The sequence below is a fragment of the Pygocentrus nattereri genome, chromosome 3 (genome assembly GCF_015220715.1).
Source record: "Pygocentrus nattereri isolate fPygNat1 chromosome 3, fPygNat1.pri, whole genome shotgun sequence".
NCBI classification, from domain to species: Eukaryota; Metazoa; Chordata; class Actinopteri; order Characiformes; family Serrasalmidae; genus Pygocentrus; species Pygocentrus nattereri.
Window position 1 is genome coordinate 35522318 of NC_051213.1, and position 21655 is coordinate 35543972.

The window sequence follows — 21655 nt, forward strand, 5'->3', positions numbered from 1 at the left end:
TAAATACATGCATATGAAACAGTGAAGTACAGAATAAGATACAGTCGGCACCAGAAAAATAATGTGCTTGTTAAAAAATGAAACTATTTCCCAGTCTGCCCTGCTAAACCCACAGAAACCATTAAGTGTTTCTGTTGGTTCCTTATGGTTTTGTAATGTGTTTTGACTTTGTGTTTGTGTTTTACTAGGCTGATATCACAGTCTAAAGGATCCTAATGGTTTAACAGGTGACCAATGGCTGACTCTAAATGCATCTGATGGATTCCTAATGGGATCAAAAGGTCTTCAACAAGTAATTAGTGGTCTCTATAACCATTAAGCCAATTCGCAGTAGAAAGCAAAGTCATTTTAAAGTTTCTAACAGTCCATTTTCAGCAGGGTGGGATGAAGACTGTCTAATTTATATGTTTTAATGAAAATCAGTAGTAATACTCAAGACTTTGACCATGATAATGTTAACTGTCAGTAATAGCCCTTAGATTCAGCTGTTCACTGAAGATTTTGTAGATTCAGCTTCACTTTTTTCTCTACAGAATGAGGTGAACAGAACTGCTTCCCTACCAAACACTAATCATAATTTAGATACAGCTTTCTCTTTTTGGCAGAAGGGGCTTTAGAGGCAACGTGTGCAAAACGATGCTACTGCTCATGTTATTGTGGTTTAGTTAGGTGGGTTACGGATCTAATGTAGTTTGTACAGGGCTCATGGTGACCCGGCCTCCCGTTGGCTCAGCTTATTCTGTGCATTTTCTGCTTACTTTCAATAAAAGAACACGTCACCTAGCAGAAACCACAGCCTTTCCTGCGTCTCCTTCTATGCCAACGCTACAATGTTGTTACTAAAATAGTACATAATTAGAAATGCAACAATAATGGAAACTGGCTAAAGTGGCCTTGATGGTCACTAGGGGTCGCTTGCTTTCAGTTGCTCAAAGAATCTGCAGAACATTTTTTTTCTATGCTTCTTGTAAACACGGAGAGGAACACCTGTGGTTTTTTCAGATCTGAAGTAAGAGTGGAGCTTGATTTTCTCCTCTCTCTCTCAAAGATGAAAGCTTCAGGTTTAAGCTGTTTATCTGATGGGGACAGTTTTGGTGGTCCACCAGGTCCTGGATGGTTGTCAGGAGTTCCTGAACTCTAGTTTTGGAAACTGCTTTTTCAGTTATTCTGTCTTTTCTTCCATCCTCATTGAGTGGATCCTCAGAAGTACCTTGCCATCTTAAATGCAGATGAGGATGTAATGTAGAGGCAGCTCAGGTGTGTCAGTGAGAGTTTAGGAACAGCTTTTGTGGGGAGAACCAGCTGTAGCTGGTTGGTTTTAAGACTGGAATGGTGGATGAGTTAAAGCAGCAGAAAGGAGCACAAAAGTAAAGGCCCATTTCACCCCATGCCCCTCCCACTTAGCCCTTCGCCCTCTATTTTGCGTGTAGGGTTAGGGTGTCCTGATTTTAGTTGAGACAGAGGGTGAAGTGTTAGAGCTACATGGCCCTCCAAACGGAGGTTTTTCAGAGGCTCACTCCAAACGGAGGGGAAAAACTGAAAAACCGGCAAGATGGCTGCGCAAGCGACCAAAGAAACCCACAAATGTATTTTCTCTGTTAAAAAATCCTGATAACCACTGTATTATCTTAGTTTAATGTCGTTTCAATGTATTATGGTCGTTTTCATAACAAGCATTAAAAACCGCTAATACTATGCTAACGTCTCGGTAGCTAGCTAAGCTAGATAACTTTCCCTTCCACCTTAAACAGTCCAGCAGTTTTGAAGCGCGTGTGTAACTGCTGACTTCAGCTGTACAGCGCTGGGCGATAACGAATCGTTGTCAAATCCCCAAATTTGAAAGCATTTGATTCTCTAAATGTGATTAAAGCCCAGCAGCGAGGTCGCTGGACTTCACCGCCCCTCTGCTGCCGCTGCAGACCGGCGGGGTCGCCTACAGGCGGCGCTAGTGGCGGATAATGAAGTAGCTCATGCGCTTTTTTGGGGTGAAGATTTCGACCACTAACGTCCCCCATGTGACTCCGTTCCGAGGGGCAGGGGTAAGAATGAGATAAAGGGAGTGGTCCTTAATATTACAGGGTTGGAAGCTTTTGTGTCATTTTCTGCTAAATGCACGTTTCCTGTGTGAACTCTGATGGGGGCCGGTTTAGACCCGAAGGTCGTAAATGCTAAAATTGCGTCACACGCCCAGACACGCCCTGCGCTCACGCTCCGCGCGTCTGTCGGACGACGAGCCAGAAAATAGGGAATTTTGAGTAGAGAGTGGAGGCAGAAATGAGGAAAGACGGGCACCTTTGTGGCTCTTCCATGAAGGAACTAAAGCGGGCCCTGAAGAGGAGGAGAGTCAGTAGCTCGCTGCCTTGGTTCTGGAGCTAGCTCGGCTAGCAGCTGCTCTGGATGTCATAGAATCCGCTCAAATGTAACTGATGCTAACAGCTCGCTAGCGGTCTAAATGACCGACAGGGCCAAGCCGGTGTTTCCACACAGGGCCGCCGGGCGGTCAGGAGAATATCGCCGCTCCTCTGCTACAAACCGCAAGGAGCGGAAAACGCGCCGGCAGGAGCGGAAAGTAGAATCCAGCCCAAAGCTCTGCGTGTTCTGAACGGAAACTGTAGAGAGAGGATACAGATTTTGTGCGTCTGTTGTCGCTGCTGTCAGAAAAAAGCTCATCTCTCATTTTTTGTCTTTTTTCAGTTTTTGAAAATGCCTGTTGCTCTTTATCCTTTGTGTAAATTTTGTGTAAAAAGATATAGTTTTTTTCCTTTCTCATTTAAAGTTATCATTTTGGAAATACAAGGTTTTGTCTCTGTGTGTGTGTTTGTGTGTGTGGCTGTGTCTGTCCACACTGTACATACATTTTAGCATTGACATTTTTTCTGCAAACATTTTTTAGAGCAAATTTTCTATTTGTTGAGTTTAAGATACTGGATATAGACACACACACTCCCACCCACCCATATCTATCTATAGATAGATAGATAGATATAGACAGATAGATAGATAGATATAGATAGATAGATATAGATAGATAGATAGATAGATAGGCAAAGAAAGCGAGAGAGATCGTATTTAGTTTTGTTTTAATGTACTACAGGCTGTAACATGACTGCCATCTTGTGGTGAAATGTGGAATTTGAACAGACACAAACCAGAGAACTCTTCAGTAAACATCCCGTTATTAGATAATGCCCAGAATACCTTGAATGAAAGTATCTGTACCACACCAGTCAGAACTGTAGAGAAGGACTTGACTTTTCCTGCAGGCATCAGTGTAGAGTCTGAAGTGAACTGAATCAGACCAGGCTTAAACTTGTAAAATCAGTTTTAATCAGCTTGGTAGAAATATACCCAAAAAGAAAAGGTCCACCGTCTACAGAACACGTGAGTGAAAGATGTTAGAGTTTGATTATCACCAAAACCAGATTCAAAATACTGCATGATGAAAACACGATGAGCAAATCAAACACGCCTGCGGCTTTTAAAATAATACAAGATCTCATTATATATTAACACTGAAGAACCACACTCATTTTACAGTTACCCTTCTCCTCCAAGAATAAAAATAACACTAAATCATTGTGCCAAGCAGTGTGCAATAACAAAATTAATAGAAATTCTTTTCGCACCGTATCCACAAAATGTACATCCTAAGTAAAGAGGAAGAGCCAGTTGTATTGGATTAAAAAAAAGCACCAACCACCATGTATCCATCATAATAAATTATGTAGCTGTACAACTCCCAGTCTGTCTTTTTTCCCTTTTTTAGTGTGCTTAGTACCTTATCAGTATACGATCTGTGTACACACACATTATGTGTGCATATATATTACGTGTTAATATTTGAAGCCTGTATATATTAAACGTATGCATATATACACACACACATGTATGAAAGCACATTACTTATATACACAAGTGGACATCACATGCATGTGGGACAGGGACTGTCCATTTAGGAGCTGACAAAGTTTTACTGCAAAAATGGAAAAAATGATGTTGGGCATCAGAAGAGGAAAAAGCCAGCTGCTCAAGTTACGCAAAACAGAGAAAGAGAATGGACAAAAAGAGGCTGGACTGGGTTCATAAAGAAGCCCAGAGCTGATTTAGTAGGTGTTTAGATGGCTGTGATCATAATGAACACAAGGAATCTGATCTTTGATCACTGCTGTTCTTCATCAACACACCCCGACGACTCGGACAGGCAGGAAAATAACAGGTACACATAAAGCAACTCCTGCATTCAAATACATTTGGCATGAACAGATGAAGTCTAATCACTGCTACATTAAAGGAATACGCCAACATTTTTCAGCCTCTATTCGCTGCATCTGTAGCATACATCTGATCACAGCCATTCATTGGACAAAAACAGAAAAACTGACAATGGAAGCAAATTTGAATTTGCTGAATGCGATCAGTGAACATTTATGAAAAACATATTTTTGTACTTCCGTGAATTCTTCCATCAAAAATATCGGAGTTTTTTTTTCTATGCGATTTTTAGCAACATTTTTCCACTTCACCTGTACCCAGTTCTCACCTGCTAGAGAGGTCTTTCCTTACAAATGATGCTAACAAGCCATGAGGTTGAGGTGAGCACATGCATCCTCTGAGGACCAAATTGGCATGTGCTGAAATCTGTAAATGTTTATGAGAAACGCCTATATTTGCAGTCTGTTTTGGGGAGTTTTACCAAAATGTTCACTCAAATTTAGATGTAGCTGATTCCCACCTTCTACACAGGCATTTAACATAATGCTACCAACCTGGGAGATTGAATGTGAGCACACAGGCCTGTAAAGTCAGTCACTGCATCTTTTCAAACTGCCGTTAATGCAGTGTGAATGGGCAGCTCAACGCGCTTGGAGGAGAATGCTAACTGCCATTTCTGTTACATCAGGTAACAGATGTCTGCTGTGGCTAAGATCATGCTGAAGCATAGGGGGAGAGGGAAGACCAGCCTACCCACCCATTATGTTCTCTTGGAAGGATGGCTGTGGCATCGCCAAAGCTTGAGCTCATGATCTCCGGATGACAGGACTAACGCTTAGGCAGCTGCACTACTCGGAAACCCCAAGATATTTGTGAATGAAGTGGTAAATCTTGTCATTTGTTTCTGCACTAGTTGTCCTGAGGGAAGAAGTTTTGGTAGTACGTTACCAGCTCAGTGGTGGAGAGGAGTTTTCACTTTTCTTTTTTTTTTTTACTGCACTGCTACAGTGTTGGAAAGTTGGATAAAACTTCACAACAACAGCCTTCACAAGACATTCCCTTACCTGTTAGACTTTAGTCATAGCTTCATGTTTGTGTTATACAGTAAACCTTCAAACAGAACTGCCCAACAGCTTTTATTGCGAGTCGGCAGCTTTTCAGTTCTTCTCTAATTAGAAGGAATTATTATCCATGTTGGCTGACAATTGACACACCTGCAGCAGACAGAGATGAGGCTGAAGAACACAAGAGTTTTCTTTTGAGTCTTATCTCACACATGAGATGTCTAATCACAGCTATTTGAGTCTGATCTTAGATATGTGGTCCATCCATTACTGATTGTAGACTAGAAACTGGACAAATGAGCTGTTTGAGAGCCAATTGCCCCTAAAAATGTGACATCGACAAATCTGAAATCCTTCCCCGTATCTTTAGTTTAAATGGAGTGGGGGTTGTACAGTCAACCGACATACGTACACACATACAGTGTCTAAGACGCCATCAGTGTCCTGCTTTGAGTGGTCACAGTACAGTAGTAGAGTGGAGCTCTAAGGCACAAGGGCAGACAGTGACACATCCTGGTTACACTTTAATGCAGGGCAGTGTTCAGGCTGCCTGACATCTACAGAAGCTTGTCATGGCAACTGAATCGAACCTACGAAAACATGAACAAAGGCTTAAGTCAAAAGGCATCATCTGTTATGAATTTTTTTTTTGTTAAATTTGACTTCATAACAATGTCAGGTGGCATCAGTTGACACTGGGTTGTCATAATACTTTTTTTGGTGACATGACATAGCATGTTATAACAACTGAGCTTGGTGTTTATCACAGTGACATAATACATAATAAATAGTGACATGATGTTTCCTAGCTTAAATCTTATAAATGTTATAATGAGGCCAGAGAAAATGCTTACATATCTTCCTCAAGTCAGAGAGTACAGTGCTCCCCCTACTAACCAAACTTACGATGGCTGGAAAGAATAAAATACGACAAACAAAATGTCTGTTTCTTAAGATGATAGAATGATGTGATTTTGCTAAACTGTACAATTTAACTATAAACTTTACACACTCCTACCAGAAGTGAGTTTGATCGTACAGATAGGCCAAAGATGAAAGTGATAAATCACAAAACTGTCTGTAGCATTTGTGTGCGATTAATGTACGATAAGATTTGAGTGTACGCAACTTTTATAAGATCCAATGTCACCGAACACAGACTTATTAATTATTATTTTATTTAAAAAAAAAACTGTGATAAGTGTTTAAAAATGTTTACGTAGGTCGTCGTTCTTTCTCGTGAAGTCTTGAAGGGCTTATGTAGGTTTAATGAAGCTTCATGAACACTGCCCTACAGTCAAGTGTTACCCACTTCTTCTAGTGTCAGCGCATCCCCTGCTTTCAAAGAGTGAGCGGGGTTTTGCTACAGTGAGAAAACACCCGCCTCATTTGGACAATTCTTTTTAACAGTGCTTTAGCCCTAGTTATTATACAAATGAGCATATTAAAATTTTATAAAGCAAGACACGTCATACAGCGTATACACATGCATTCTGTGTCAGAGAGACAGAATCAGACATACACTACAGGAAACTTGCATGTAGTAACGACACACATACGTGCAATCGCACAAACACACACCCACTCTATATGTGTGTTCTGTGTTGTTGGAAGTGCAGCATTACGTCTAACAGTCTTGGGGAAGATTCCTGAAACAGGTTGAAATGAACACAAAGTGATCCGGTCTCTCTCTTTCTCTCCCTTTCTCTTCCCACGATTATATAAAAATAAAATCTTTATCGGTCTCTTCCCCAGAGTCAGCCGACTTGCTGCCCTGGCTCGAGTCCTTGTCTTTCTCTTTCTCGCCATTGGCTGCTTTGTCCTTGGCCCTCGAGCCGTTCTCGTCCGAGTTCTGCTGGTTCGCGCACGAGCGCTGAGGGCCGTCTGATGAAGAGGACGTCCTTGCTGTAGAAGAGAGCGCAAACAAGTAGAGATACATACTTTAAAACAGCGCTCCCTGTTTCTCTCCTCCATGACCACAAAAGAAACTTCACAGCCTTTTCAAAACATCTGCAGATACAATGTAAACAAAGCCATTCAGAGTGGTTTCATGTGAAATGCTCTGCTCTACAGACACTTAATAAGTCAGAATTACTCACAGTGGTTGGTGATAGGAACCAGATATCTAATGGCCATAAAACTCACAGAAAGTTATTGCAAGGAACAGTTACGAATTCACTGCCTGATGATTGAGGTCTATTTTTAAAAAGCACTCATGGTAAAGAGGTACATTCAGGGTGACATGAGGAAAAATAGTCCCCAAGGAAAACTTATATTTTCAGATATTCCACTGTTTGAGCATCATCAACGTTACATATAAAATCATTCAGAAGGTCATTTTGTATCATAAATTAAATGGCTATATTTGTGCAGCACACCATTGTCTCCTATCAAAACCACCACGTAAGAAATTAGCATAAGTTTCTGTAGTGACTACTTCCCATCAAACCACTCTGAATGACTGTTTATATCCAAACGACCGAATTTTGATAAAGACGAAAGAGTGAGGGCTAAATGATAGCCACTCTCCAGTCACTGCCACAGAACCAATTATTCAAAATGTCAGCACTATTTGTAGGCACGAATCTGGGACGAGGACCGAATAAGAGCCTTTTGGGTTGGTTTTGTTAGTGGTTCAACAGCACAGAGTTACTGTGGCAACATCCCCCATTGAGGATAACAAAAAATGTTGTTTATTTGTTGTTTACTTAATCATTTATTTCATGCAAGCCAGAGCAAAACATTAGTAATCTAACACAGAAACTTAATCAAACTTTTAAACATGTTGTATGATGTCTTTTCCTGCATTATGGCAATTTTCAATGTACCTAGCTTAGAAGATTATTAGAGGACAGTATGACTTTGCATGTAAAATATGTGTATAGACTATTGAATGCATCCTTCAAATTTAAAATCAGTCCATATAGCTTGCTTTGACGTACTGTACCTTTAAATGTCATTTTTGGCTGGTGGGGTTTAAACAGATATACTTAAATTTATGGCATATTTATGAGTAAAACAGCATAAACACATCAGTGTATTATTATTAATGTTATTTACAATTAATTACATTTTTAGTGTTGATTTTTCACATTAAAATTGAGATTAACATTAATGGTGGTGCAACTGTTAAGCAGTCATGCTTATGAAGAGGAGGCGTGTTATGTTGTGGTGCAGACATAACTGTGGTTATACATTCTCATCTATCTGTTCTTTTGTTATTGTTGAAGTCTTCTTGCTCTTTTTAGATTTATTCTTTTCAAATTCTTATTAAAACCTTTTAAACTTTGGCTCTGGTAACAAGACGTCACAGTGAACAAATGTGCGGTTATTGTTGCGATGGCTGATAGTGTGTTTTAGGTAGGTAGGTAGGTAGGTAGGTAGGTAGGTAGGTAGGTAGATAGATAGATAGATAGATAGATAGATAGATAGATAGATAGATAGATAGATAGATAGATAGATAGATGTAGGTAGGTAGGTAGGTAGTTAGATAGATAGATAGATAGATAGAGATAGATAGATAGATAGAGATAGGTAGGTAGGTAGGTAGATACATAGATAGATAGATAGATAGATAGATAGATAGATAGATAGATAGATAGATAGATAGATAGATAGATGTAGGTAGGTAGATAGAGATAGATAGAGGTAGGTAGGTAGATAGGTAGATAGATAGATAGAGATAGGTAGGTAGGTAGGTAGGTAGATAGATAGATGTAGGTAGGTAGATAGATAGAGATAGATAGATAGAGGTAGGTAGGTAGGTAGGTAGATACATAGATAGAGGTAGGTAGATAGATAGATAGATAGATAGATAGATAGATAGATAGAGGTAGGTAGATAGATAGATAGAGGTAGGTAGGTAGGTAGGTAGGTAGATAGATAGATAGATAGATAGATAGATAGATAGATAGATAGATAGATAGATAGATAGATAGATAGATAGATAGATAGGTAGGTAGATAGAGATAGATAGAGGTAGGTAGGTAGATAGATAGATAGATGCACAAGTTGAACGTGCTCAGGGGATGGGGCACTGAACAAAAAGCTGCCTATGGTAGCATGTACATTTTAGGACATTCCTTATATCATAGTATCAGGTTTCAGACATCAGACAAAATAACGGGAAGAACAGTGATGTCAGTTTTATATGGATATCAGGAGTAATGGCCTCAAGCCATCAGGCCAAGTGGCCAAATTTAAGATGACAGAAAACTAACCACAGCTTTTACTAAATTTGGCTAAAATTAAACTTTAACCTACATGTTGCATCTCCTAAAAATAAAAGCAAAAACACCCATCCCCAACTTTCAATGGACCAATCAAACATTAGCACATGGAGCACATATAGACAAAAACAGAAGAATAAAATAAAATTCAGAGAATAAAAATGTAGACATTTCCCAAGCAACACTGAGGCCCTTGATCTCTCATGAACATTTTCACATAAAGTGAGCTTTTGAATTGCCCCAAATGTTTATTATATTTCAATTTGATCTCGTTTGTGTGAGTAAATAACCATGGGGAAAAACACTGTCCTCTGTGTTATTTGGAAAATGGCCAGAAGAAGCATGATTAACCACTGCGATGCTTTTGTGCGAACTGCACTGATAAATCACTTCGCTCTGGCCTGTGATGAGCAATAAGCCGCATGATGAGGGATAACTGAAAGCTGATTGGCGAGATGTGTGAGTGTGAGGTCTGACCAGGCCGTGAGAGAGACGTCTTGTGCTCTTGCTCGCCCTCCTCCTCCTCGGAGCGCTGTGGTGAGCCTTGCACTTTGGAGGGTGCTGCTGGTTTATCCAGCTCAGGGTCAGCTTTAAAAACACATGCGTCTCCTGCTGCGTCCGCTGCAGAGAGGAGCAGCATGCTCTTTAGATGGACTGGCTGATTTGTGTGCATGCAAGCCTCATGTTGTGCTGCTTCTTCTTGTGGTGGTGGCGTGAGGGGGCGGGGGGGGCAATTTTAACCCACATGTAGTCAGATCAGTCAAGACATTTCTGTTGTCTGAAGTTTGCTTCTTTAGTTTTGGATTCAAGCTACACACTTATACCTTAGCAATCAGCACTGCTCAAACCGTGTGCCTAAAACACTTGTTTCAAACCACGTTGCATAAAGGAGACATATTTTACTCTTTTTTAAAGACATATATTTCGCTGTGCTATAACTGTGAATAATGTAAATCAATGAACCTTCAGTCAGTCTTTATATGTTTGCGTTTTTATCACCGTGTCGTGTTGGGGAGCTCAGCAATGGCTGCGGCAGAACACAGAATACGGACCATACACTTTTAAGCTTGTTTATGTTGAGCGCCAGTTGTGTTGTGCCAGTAAGGCATGCCATTAAACAGCAGTGTTTAATGTAGAAACCACTGTAATTTGCTTTCTTTGTAGCTTCTATTTACTCATCTGCCACCTCTAAGATAGTGCTCATTTATGCTAGTTGGCTAATGGGGGTTCCAATGCTATGTTAGCACCAAGCTACATTTTATAACAGCTATGTGCTATAATGGCTGTGAATGAATGTGCAGCCTGTAAAATGCAATTTCTGCCTATTTTTGAGGGTTCCTCAGTTGAAAAATGCATTTTTCCCCTCAAATAACATGAAATATTTTTTGAAGGAAGCAAAGGTGAGCAAAGCTTTGTAGGTGAGCAAGCAATGTGTTTAATGACTAAGAAAAACGTGAGTGCTTGAACTGTGCTGTGTGTTTTATTTTTTTGGAGAAGTGTGAAGTGTTTTCACTGCAGGTGGTTCTCTCTGCGCCCCTTTCACCCTTCATTGCTTACTAGCAGCTCAACACAGAACCTACAGCATCCTAGCTAATGCGATTACAGAGTTGTGGGGGGAAATAGTTTATCTGATTACATTCATTCCAAATATACAAATAGGGCTGGGTGATAAAGCATTAATGATGATCATCACAATATAACTTTCCTTGATAGAAATATAAATTTTCAATAAATGTTGGATATATTAGACTTTTCTCACACTGCCACGTTCTAGTGACCTAATTTCCTACAGTGATACTCACCTCTTTCCTAACATCCTTACAAGCTTTAGCAGTGGTAAATCACGTCTGCTCCTAACAACTACAGTCTGCTTCAAACAGTCATATTGTAATATTAGTGCATTCCCAAGCAATGAAAGTGAAAGAAAGAACGCTGCACTGATTTAAAGGAAAGTATACTGAGGAAGCTGTGAGGCACTGAAGAGTGTGAGAATGCTAGCTTCCTAGGCTAGCTGTTTTTAGCAGCTGGCTAACTTGAAGCAGAGCTCTGTCACTTGCACAGTTCAGTTGAATTGATGTCAAACAAGACAAAAAGCACTGATTTTGGTTTAAACGTAGTTTAAAGAAGGACTCTGTTTGTCTGGTGCAAGATTCACACTGCAGCTAATGCTATGATAGAATAGAGAAACCCAGACATCTGCTAGCTGGTGTTTTAATACTGTGATATAACGTTACTCTGACTTGGATGTGGTAGAAGTCACAGCAGTAAGGCGGTGTGTTCCATCATTGACGTACCGAGCCAGCTAATGTTTGCTGTTTGTATAAAGCTGATGTTATGAAGAAACTCATCAGTTTAGCACTTGTAACCAGATAGCCGAGCACTCATCACCAGGCAGCTAAAAATAATCTGTTTTCTTTCTTAAATCATGATTATAACAAGAATTGCGGCCATGCTTTTCCAGCTGGTAAACGGCTAATCAGAAGCTTTCTACCACCCTCCTATGAGATTTGTGAAAAGTTTCACTGTTTTGTATGAGTGATAGTTTAAAACAGCAATTTACCAGTAAACTTCTATAGCAATTTGTGTCGATATCGACTGATGTAAATTTTTTTTATTGTGATAACATTTTCAGTCACATCACCCAGCCCTACATACAAGTTGATTCCCATTCTGCTGGTGGAATGGCCGCTAGGGGGCCTGCAGAAAGAGGAAAGATGTCTCCTTTAAGCAATCTCAAATAGTCTTGCTTATGTGGTTTCTAACAGTGTGAAAAATGTTATCTATAAGAATGAACAGCAGTATGTTGCATACCTAAAAAAAGTAGTAATAGCAGCCATACTGAAGCCTGAATTTTGCCCTACAGGATTAAAGCTTCTATTGCTTGTTAGCTAAACTAGTCTCATAGTGCCAAAATAAAACTAATAAAGTGAGGTTTACCAAACATTTTCCATTGACCGCATATGGGTAAGAGGACAACTGTATAAATTTGATTTCTATCAAAATGGCTCCGATTTTGGCACTGCTGTGGTTCATTGGGGATTAAAATGCTCCAAAAATGCTGTGGCTATTCTTTGATGGACATTTTGTAGTGTGAAAACACTGAGTCATGGTTTTAAACTAGATCAATATAAACATCACTGATACAAAAGGACAGGAAGTAAATGAGTTGTGACCTCATTCTGTCCACCAGTGATTGGCCAAACCCCATATGTGGTCACTAGAGCAGAGGAATCTAAGCCTAATAGGTCTACATGGGGAATGGATGGAGGCAACATTCAGCATTTAAGATGGAGAAAAAACTAAAACACACACACCAACACACAGAAGCAAGCAAACAACATGAAAATTCTTTTGGCAAAATATTTCCAAAAGAAACTGCATGAAACAGACAACATGCATTTAAATGACATGATATGACTAGACAAAGATGTTTTTCTTCTCTGGGTCTGATTAGAACAATAAAAAATAGGAATACAGAAATGAACAGTCATACAAAACTGCTTGACACCAAAGCTTAACCACACAATCACAGCTGATTCTTAAAACTGTCTTGCATGTGTATAAAGTACCTACTTGTTGGGAGCCTACCTTCCTGAGCAGAGTTCTTGGTGGCTGAGCTGCTCTGTAGAGGACTGGGTGTTCCCTCCTTGTCTGATGGAGCTTTCCTCAGTGTTGATACCAAGCCTGGAGACTTGGGACCTCCAACAGGGGAATCTGAGCTCTCCTCTGGGGGAAGAACACAGCAAGAAAGAATACACAGTCACAGGCCACTTTATTAGAAACATCTACCTTGTGGTGTACAGGGCTGAGCAAAATACCACAATGTGATTACATTGCTAGATACTGCATGTGAAATGACTCAGAATATACTAAAACACACTGGTGAAACCTTGATAGATTAAACACCTACAGAAACATTCATCAGGAAGACCTGGGGTTGGTTAGGATGCATACAGCACAATAAAATACTGAGAATTATACTGCATGTTTATTGCAGCCTTATTGCAGGTTTACAACTGATATCAGGGAGGCCTGGGTGGAGACAGTAGCTTATCTTCTGCACAATTTGTGGTACCCATCCTATAGCCTTTCATTAGTGCTCAGTTTCTGACCTCAGATCCACTCTTGAACAGATACTTTCAGAAGGTGGACCACGTATGAACCTCAAAACAATGCTGTACCAGTGTCACTGCTGTGCTGAGAATAATTCAGCAGCAAATAGGATAAAAGGTGACTAATTATGAAGGACAACAGAAAAGCTACAGTCGGTCACAGTACAAATGGATAGTACTGTAAATGAAAGTAATGTAAATGATGTGAATGAACAGAGTATGTCGAAATTCATTTCTTTATTCATACTTTCATTTATTACTATCTATCCATTTTCCTCATTTGTAATTTAAATAAGAAAACGTTTTCTTTCTTTAATAATTGAAACATGTTAATAAGATGTGCCAAATGAGCCATTGCAACGAAAAACAGTATATATGATAGTTTTCGTAAAAATCATATAAGCATAGTATGGCATTATTTGATGCCCTGTATTTAAACTAAAGGGGCCACTAAACATAAATAATACATAGTTTTAAATTATACTTAAAACATAAGCAATAAAATGGGGGAATAGTAAGATATGGTTTTTCGTTACCCTACCTATACTGCGGCTACTGCTGGTACGGGGTTTCTGTGGGATGGCAGGACGAGCAGCCAAGGTGGGCTTGGTGCTCTGCGGAGGGGGCTTGGGGCTTGTAGGTGTTGGGCCAGAACCTCTAGGTTTGGGTGCTGTCTCCGGTTTGCCTTCACTGCCGGCACGTGGCACTCTTTCTGGGGAACTCACACTGCTGCTGACCTCAGGCTTGGTCAGCCCTAGAGAAAGAGCGAGAGAGCGAGAGCGAGAGCGAGAGCGAGAGAGAGAGAGAGAGAGAGAGAGCGAGAGCGAGAGCGAGAGCGAGAGAGCGAGAGAGAGAGAGAGAGAGAGAGAGAGAGAGAGAGAGAGAGAGAGAGAGAGAGAGAGAGAGAGAGAGAGAGAGAGAGAGAGCGAGAGAGAGAATCAAACAAAGAAAATCTGCTGAACAAACAGCACTATAATAGCACCTTGTGCATTATAAATTGTGTTTCTACACTTCCCTGCTTTGCATATTGTTTTTGGTCCATGGTAAAGTTTATAATTAGCCTCCCACAGTATAGTATACTTCACTGAATGCTTAGCAGCTACAGTTATCACAGTGATACAAACAATTAGTTCTTCATGAAAGTCTGACAGAATCTAAAGAGTGGCTGGCATTTTCAAATCGTGTCAAAAAATAAACAGACGTAAGGTTTTGTACTGAGAGTGACAATGCAGTTCAGTCAAACAGAGCAGAAGCACAGTGCTTTTCACAAGTCTGCATCAGAGTTTAACTGTTAGAATGGTTTTGAGGGAAAAGGACACTTGCTAAGACTTCATTTTATTATGTGCTAGATGAATTTTGTCTCACACATAATGAAACAGGTTTGCCAATATTTGGTTTGCATACCCCACACGACACTTGGCCTCAGCGCTGGAAAGGTGTGGATAATCTACAGGGCAGAGCACTCTTACCTGATGGAGGTACATCTGGCTTATCTGGAATAGATGAAGAGTCTGATATCTGCAAGAGATCATTAAAGTTGATTAGCCACACAATCAGCCAGCAAGTCTTAAAAACAATTCAGGTAAGGCAAGCCAAAGTTATTTGTAGAGCACTGTTCATAAACTGTGCTCATTCAAAGTGCTTTACAAATGATGAAATACAAAGATAATTCAATTTATAACGAAAGAAGTAACAAAGTAAAGGAAAATAAAAATCAAATAAACACAGAAAAAAACATCATTTAAACAATACATTTTAAAAGAATCATTAAATTCAAAATCAAAATGAAATTGGAACAATAAAGTGCCATTACAGGAGAGAAGTGCAGTAGAGCTAAGAGTGTTTTAGACTGAGCTGAAAGCTGCTCGGAATAGGAACGTTTTCAGAGTGGATTTAAAAGCGTCTTGTGTCGGGACTCTTCTAAAGCTTTCTGTCAACTGGTGTCATCTTAAAGGGCTTCCTAGGAATCCTAATGCTTCTGATGATGAATGAAAGCACACAGGAATCAGGACATGCTATCTGCTTCCTAGAAACCTGTTTACTGGTCATTACTGTGTTCTAGAAACGCTGTATTTTTCAGAGTATAAAAGAGGCATTATAGGGTGGGCCAGTGATGCTCAACCCTAAGTACCAGGTAATGATCCAGTTAATTAAGGCCTTCATGGGTGTCTGAATATTAAAGGCAGGTGTGTTGGATCACTCCAGGGTGGTAGATCTCAAAGGCCAGGATTGGGAACTCTAGGGCTTGGCCACAATATACCAGTGGGTGCAATAAAAGGCTGCAGGGCATACGTTCCCTATAAGAGTATACTTATTTTTTTTTCTGACAGAAAATGACCAATCATAAATGGAGTAGGAAGTGACAAATTGTGAATCACAACAGATGGGCTACAGTTTATAATTGTACACCTATACAGTGGACTGACCGGATAGCTGGAGCTCATAAAGTGTCTAGTGGACAGTTGGTTTTCTAATAAAGTGGCCAATTAGTGGAAATGCACAGTAAGAGCTCCTAATAAATTAGGTGACTGTGTAAACCTAGAATTACTACCAAATGACAAACACCTGGGAATGGATGTAAGACCAATAAACCAGGCAAACGTGCACTCAAACCCACTTAGTAATGCATGGGCAATGTGCACCACAGCCAAGCCAGTCAGGGAACTAGGCCAAACTGTGGGATCTTAATGTACAGCTATAAAAGAGAAAGAACAGAGGCAGAGGGAGAGAAGCTCTTTCAGCAGCCCGTTATGCACCTCATTCCACCTCAAAACAGAAGATGCCAATGCAGCATGATAACACGAACAGCCTAACAGGATGAACAGGGCCGAACAGCTACCACTTTCAATAAAGCTCCAGTGCCATCATGCCTAATATAAATCATTATTCGTTTCATTACAACGTGTCAGTCATTGATCAAGGTACACTGAGCAAGACTGAGTGAAATATACTGACTGGACTTGTAGAGTCAAAGGCCAGGATTAATGTGTGACCGGGCAGGATCACTTTAGTGTTCACTCATATTCATACAGAACTTTTTATAGCAGACATCGGCTCTTATTCATTAGTTTGAGCGGTCAAATCTGAACATGAACACGGAAATTTCACTGAGAGTTTTATTATGCAACATTAATGCTGGCATTTTATTGGCTCCCTGTTGAAACATGTGTATGACTATGGAGTTGCTTTAAATAAATGCTATGTAAACGAGCTGCTGGTAGGCTAGCGTCCGATTTCACACACTGAATCTGATTCATCATTTGGTGCATTTTTTTCCATGTTGTACAAAGCTTTCATGAATCAGACACAGAGTAGTTTGTATGCCCTTAAAAGTGGTTAAATTAGCACTCTTTGTATGCAACATAGGGCCATTATCCCAAAGAACTGTTATAGAAACGTGGGGTTTGGACCCCTAACGATTTAGCCGAGGAAGACAGCGTCAGATAAAAGTCCTTGAGAGAATGAGGAAGAAATACTGAAAGTCCTCCGGACTGCACTGGACTGAAGTTATGATAGAGGTGAGACAAGTTTACAAAGATTTACAATGTGCCTTTACATTTGAAACAGCCCATAAATGTACATGAACAGGGACATTTCATTCTGATATAGTCAGTGGAAATGCATTTGAGACCCATGGAAAGGCCATATATAGACAGCTATGCCTTTCAATGATCACGTGATCAGATCACTTATGTTAATACTAGGTATAAGCAGGGCGTGTAATTCATGTAGTATGTTGTCAAAGAAGAGAGCACTGAGACACTAGGAAAAAGACATGAGATCAACCACTGATGATGTAAAAATGGCTCTGAGATCAATCCACTGACAAACAAAAGACACCAACACATGGCAATATAAGAAAACAGCACTGTTGTCTGTTTGCCAGAGGCTTTCTGTGGCACATCCTGGACCATCAGAACCATGTGTACCAATTCATTCTTCTGTGAAGAAGAACATTAACTGCCAGCAGGACTTGCTTACAAGCATTCATATTTAATAAGGTTCCTGCTCACGTGTTTCTTGGTACCTGTGGACACATCAAGGACATACCAAAATGTCCTTGTGTAGCCTAAGTTTAGACATGGCCCAGAGGAGGCATGAGATTAGCATGGTTTAGTCTTTGTGTGACACACATTTAGCTAAACTGGCTTAATGTGCACCTGGGCATTAACTTATACCTGATACCTGATAAAATTTTTAAATTCTTCTGTTAAACTACTTTGGTGAAGACTTGTCTGTTACGATTAATATTAGTAATAAACTAAAGGAAACTTTTTTGATCATTTTAGTTTTTAACTGTGGAGCCTATGGTATTTTGCTATAGCTTTATAAAGGTAATAGCCCGACTGCTCCATGCACAGCAGTGATTTTTACACAGCTAATGGCTGTCAGGAAAAATGTGAAGTCCATATGCTGTCTTAGATAATGAATGGGCTTCTGTAGTTTATTGCTTTGATAATCCTCAAAATAATAGCATGACATTAAGTAGGCTGTGAGATTTTCAGAAATTAGGAGGTAATTTCTATTATTCTCTGCACGATACAGGGACTGTGTGTTCCTTTCATTTCCCTTATACATTGTATAAAGTCTATATGTGTAGATCTGTGTCACTTCAAATTTTAGTATAGTGTCTGTGTTTAAGGTTATTATCCTACATGAAACTGAATGCTGTTCAGTTAAGTGTGTTTACTTTAATTAATGCTCAATAGTAACATAACATTGTGGTAGACGGTTAGCTTAGTATGGAATAATATGGAATAGAAAATGTTCTCGATTGAAAACATGCTTCAACTGCAATAGTCTTACTCGAAACAGAGTTACTCAGACTCTGTTTACTCAGAGTCCGTCCCCCAAGACCTCTGCCACAATTCAAGCCTGTGTCATTTTTCCACACTATATTAATGGTGAATTGCCACCGCCCACGTCCATTTTCAAAACAAATGAATCACTAACCAAACAGCTCATTATTTCCACTGTAAACACTTTTAAGATCCTTTTATACGCACATAGCAGCCAAGCAACAGCTACCTTGCTGTGGACATTTGAACCATTTTTTACAACCTCAAACAGCAGGAATACTTTTAGGTGGGTATTAAGATTCCCAGTTGGAAAATTCCAAGCTTCTAGTTGTCATAAACATAACATGACAACCATTGTGCCTCATTGTGCTAAATACAGTGCAATTATCCCAAGAGGTTTGACAATGCACAATAACTCCTGTAGCTTTAATATTACGTTCAATGTTTATTGTTAACACAAACTAATACCATCACGTCTAATACATAAAAGATGGCAATACAGAATGGCGGCCCACCTCTGTTCCTGGGGAACTACTGTCTGACTATTAGAACCACCTGTGAACCTGCTTTCATGGTTGAAGTGCACAGCATCCATTAAGGCCCCTTCAATGCAGTGCTGGGAAATGATAAAGGTGAGACCATTTTTGTGCAGTAGATCTGAGGAAATTGAGTTTAACTGCGTATTAATCACATTTCACATCTCGCTCACATCCTGCTGTTGTCCTGTCCACAGTTCAGAGAGCAGATTACCCCTGACAGGCTCAAACACCCTGAGATTTCCACAGGATCTGAGACGGCGCATACAAACGATGCACATTTTCCCCGGAGCAGTGACTAATCATGTTGAACAGGTTCCATTATTAACTGTGTTCCCACAAGCTGATAACTGTGTTCAGCGTCAGTGAGCATGTAACGACCGCTGCACTCAGATCAACAATACAGTTCCACAAGTAAGCAGGAGCTCACATGTTGACACTGATCTGCCTGGAAGGTATGAAAATAGCCTGTTTTTCTTCTCTCTGAAGGTAACGAGAAACTAGTAGGTAAAAAGTGGTGGTGGTCATTTACACAAATTTACTAACGTTCGAGGGAAGACACTGTTCCTAGCACTGTATTGACATACTGTGATGTTTAAGATCCTGCACAGGCACTTAAGCTTTATAATACACTGAACAAAAATATAAACACAACACTTGTTTTTGCTCCCATTTTTCATGAGCTGAACTTTTTCTATGTACACAAAAGGCCTTTTTCTCTCAAATATTGCTCACAAAGGTGTCTAAATCTGTGTTAGTGAGCACTTCTCCTTCGCCAAGATAATCGATCAACCTCAGAGGTGTGATCAGATCACTTGTGTTAATACTAGGTATAAGCAGGGCGTGTAATTCATGTAGTATGTTGGCTAAGACCCTGTTTACACATAGTGCTTCCATGCATCTTGAGTATCAGGATTATATCTACATAAAGATTATCCACATAGAAATGCAGGTGTAAATGCACCAAAGACACATTTAAAATAGATTCAAATCTAAACACTCACACCACTTCTGGAGGCGGTGAGATGCATGTTAGCCACATGATATACAAGTGCAAATGCATCTGTTCAGTGCTTAATATGAGCACTTTCCACAGTTGTTAGATTGCTGCAACTAACCAAATGTGATCTGGGAATGTTGGGCTGACACAAACCAATATAAATCATTAAAAAAAAAAAAAGAAAAAGAAGAATGGACAGATTATAGTGCGCTTGGAAAAAAAAATCCTAATTTTGTTTTAACAAGTTCTGAGGGCAGCAAGAGTAATGTTTGTTTGTTAGCTATGAAACTAATTCTAACATTTGTAGCATATATGATGTTTTTTGCATATATTTTCAGGATACACCCTGGACAGGTCGCCAGTCCATCGCAGGGCAGACAGACAGACATACACAATCACACGCACACTCACACCTAGGGGCAATGTATGTGGCCTGACTGCATGTCTTTGGACTGTGGGAGGAAACCGGAGAACCCGGAGGAAACCCACGCAGACATGGGGAGAACATGCAAACTCCACACAGAGAGGACCACCGCCTTGCTGTGAGGCGACAGCGCTACCCACCGCACCGCCATGCCGCCCAGACCATTAAATAAGCAATCACAATTTATTAGCTAAAATGTCATGACTGTGACTGCCCTACCTCTGAATTTAACTATGTAGTGGGCTGAGCTAATCTGTGTTAGTTTGGTTCATCTTCACTTCACCCTGTCGTTATTTACCAGAGTAAGAAAATAAATGATGGCATGAAAAACTAATTTTCCAAGGTGGTAACCTTTTTGAATACAACAGGAAAGACAACTAACACCACAACTGTTTGTTGTATACAAGTTGATTTGCATATTGTTCACCATTTAGCAGTCAGATTTCAATCTGACTGGAGTCACATTTGGTTATCAAGTATAAATAAATGTGGTTAAACTCTTACCAGGTTACAATACAATATATCACATGAAATGACCAGGTGTAAACAGAGGCCACAATGTCAAATAAATTGTAATTCCAAAAAGGTGGCTAGGTGGCAGTAGATAAATGTTTTCATTCTTCAGGCGTCTGGTGCTGTACTCAAACAAAAGTACGCAGATAATCAGATTAATCAGTGTAAGATTTTGAGCAAGAGAGGAAAATGCTTTGTTGGGCCTTTGGACAAAAGTACCTTGTACAGGAGTTTTCTTAGATATCATGTCACCTTTTGTCTGGGCATTTTTCAGTTTTACACATGTTCAGTGTGCCTTAAAGTGGAAGCTGCAGGTGAGGAGGGAGAGATCTTCCTAGCACTGGTATATAAAAGCTCCTCTTTAGTTCTCACTCAGGCACATTCGAGATGGCCTGAGCAGGCTGTGATGACATGTCATTGCTTACTGATGTAACATAACATGCTTAAATCTTGTGTTTAAGAAACTGAAAATAAATTCTGCATTTTGTTACAAAATCTGGACCCACAGCATGGCGCCATTCATACTGCATACATCAGCATCTTTCAGCACCATTTTGTCTAAAATGAAATTTTTCGGCTGCATTTGAAGGATCCTCCAGCATTCAATGACGTAATGATGTAATGGCTGAGAAATGCAGTGTTAAACAATAGTGCCCCATCAAGTAAGAACCGTGTATTAACTATTCTATCAGCTATTTTGTTTTCTGTTTTCTTTGTACAGCCTTTTTGTGTTAACATTATTTTACCTTTTTTCAGAGCATCAAAC

General features: G+C 39.9%; 1 protein-coding gene across 7 annotated transcripts in view; it reads right to left on the reverse strand.

The window, feature by feature from the left end:
- Nucleotides 1–3304: 3304 nt before the first annotated feature.
- The window catches only part of LOC108429248 (F-actin-uncapping protein LRRC16A), a 155567-nt gene continuing 137216 nt past the window's right edge, over nucleotides 3305–21655 (reverse strand). For 5 of the 7 annotated variants that reach the window (XM_037536903.1, XM_037536902.1, XM_037536905.1 and 2 more), the window contains 5 exons: nucleotides 15087–15135; nucleotides 14159–14371; nucleotides 13094–13231; nucleotides 9983–10126; nucleotides 3305–7181 (listed from right to left, as the gene is read on the reverse strand). In XM_037536903.1, the coding sequence (XP_037392800.1) occupies nucleotides 6994–7181; nucleotides 9983–10126; nucleotides 13094–13231; nucleotides 14159–14371; nucleotides 15087–15135 (732 nt within the window). In that variant the 3' untranslated portion in view covers nucleotides 3305–6993. Of the gene's footprint in view, nucleotides 7182–9982; nucleotides 10127–13078; nucleotides 13232–14158; nucleotides 14372–15086; nucleotides 15136–21655 lie in introns of all 7 variants that reach the window. The other 2 variants (XM_037536907.1, XM_037536908.1) reach the window with 2 other exon arrangements.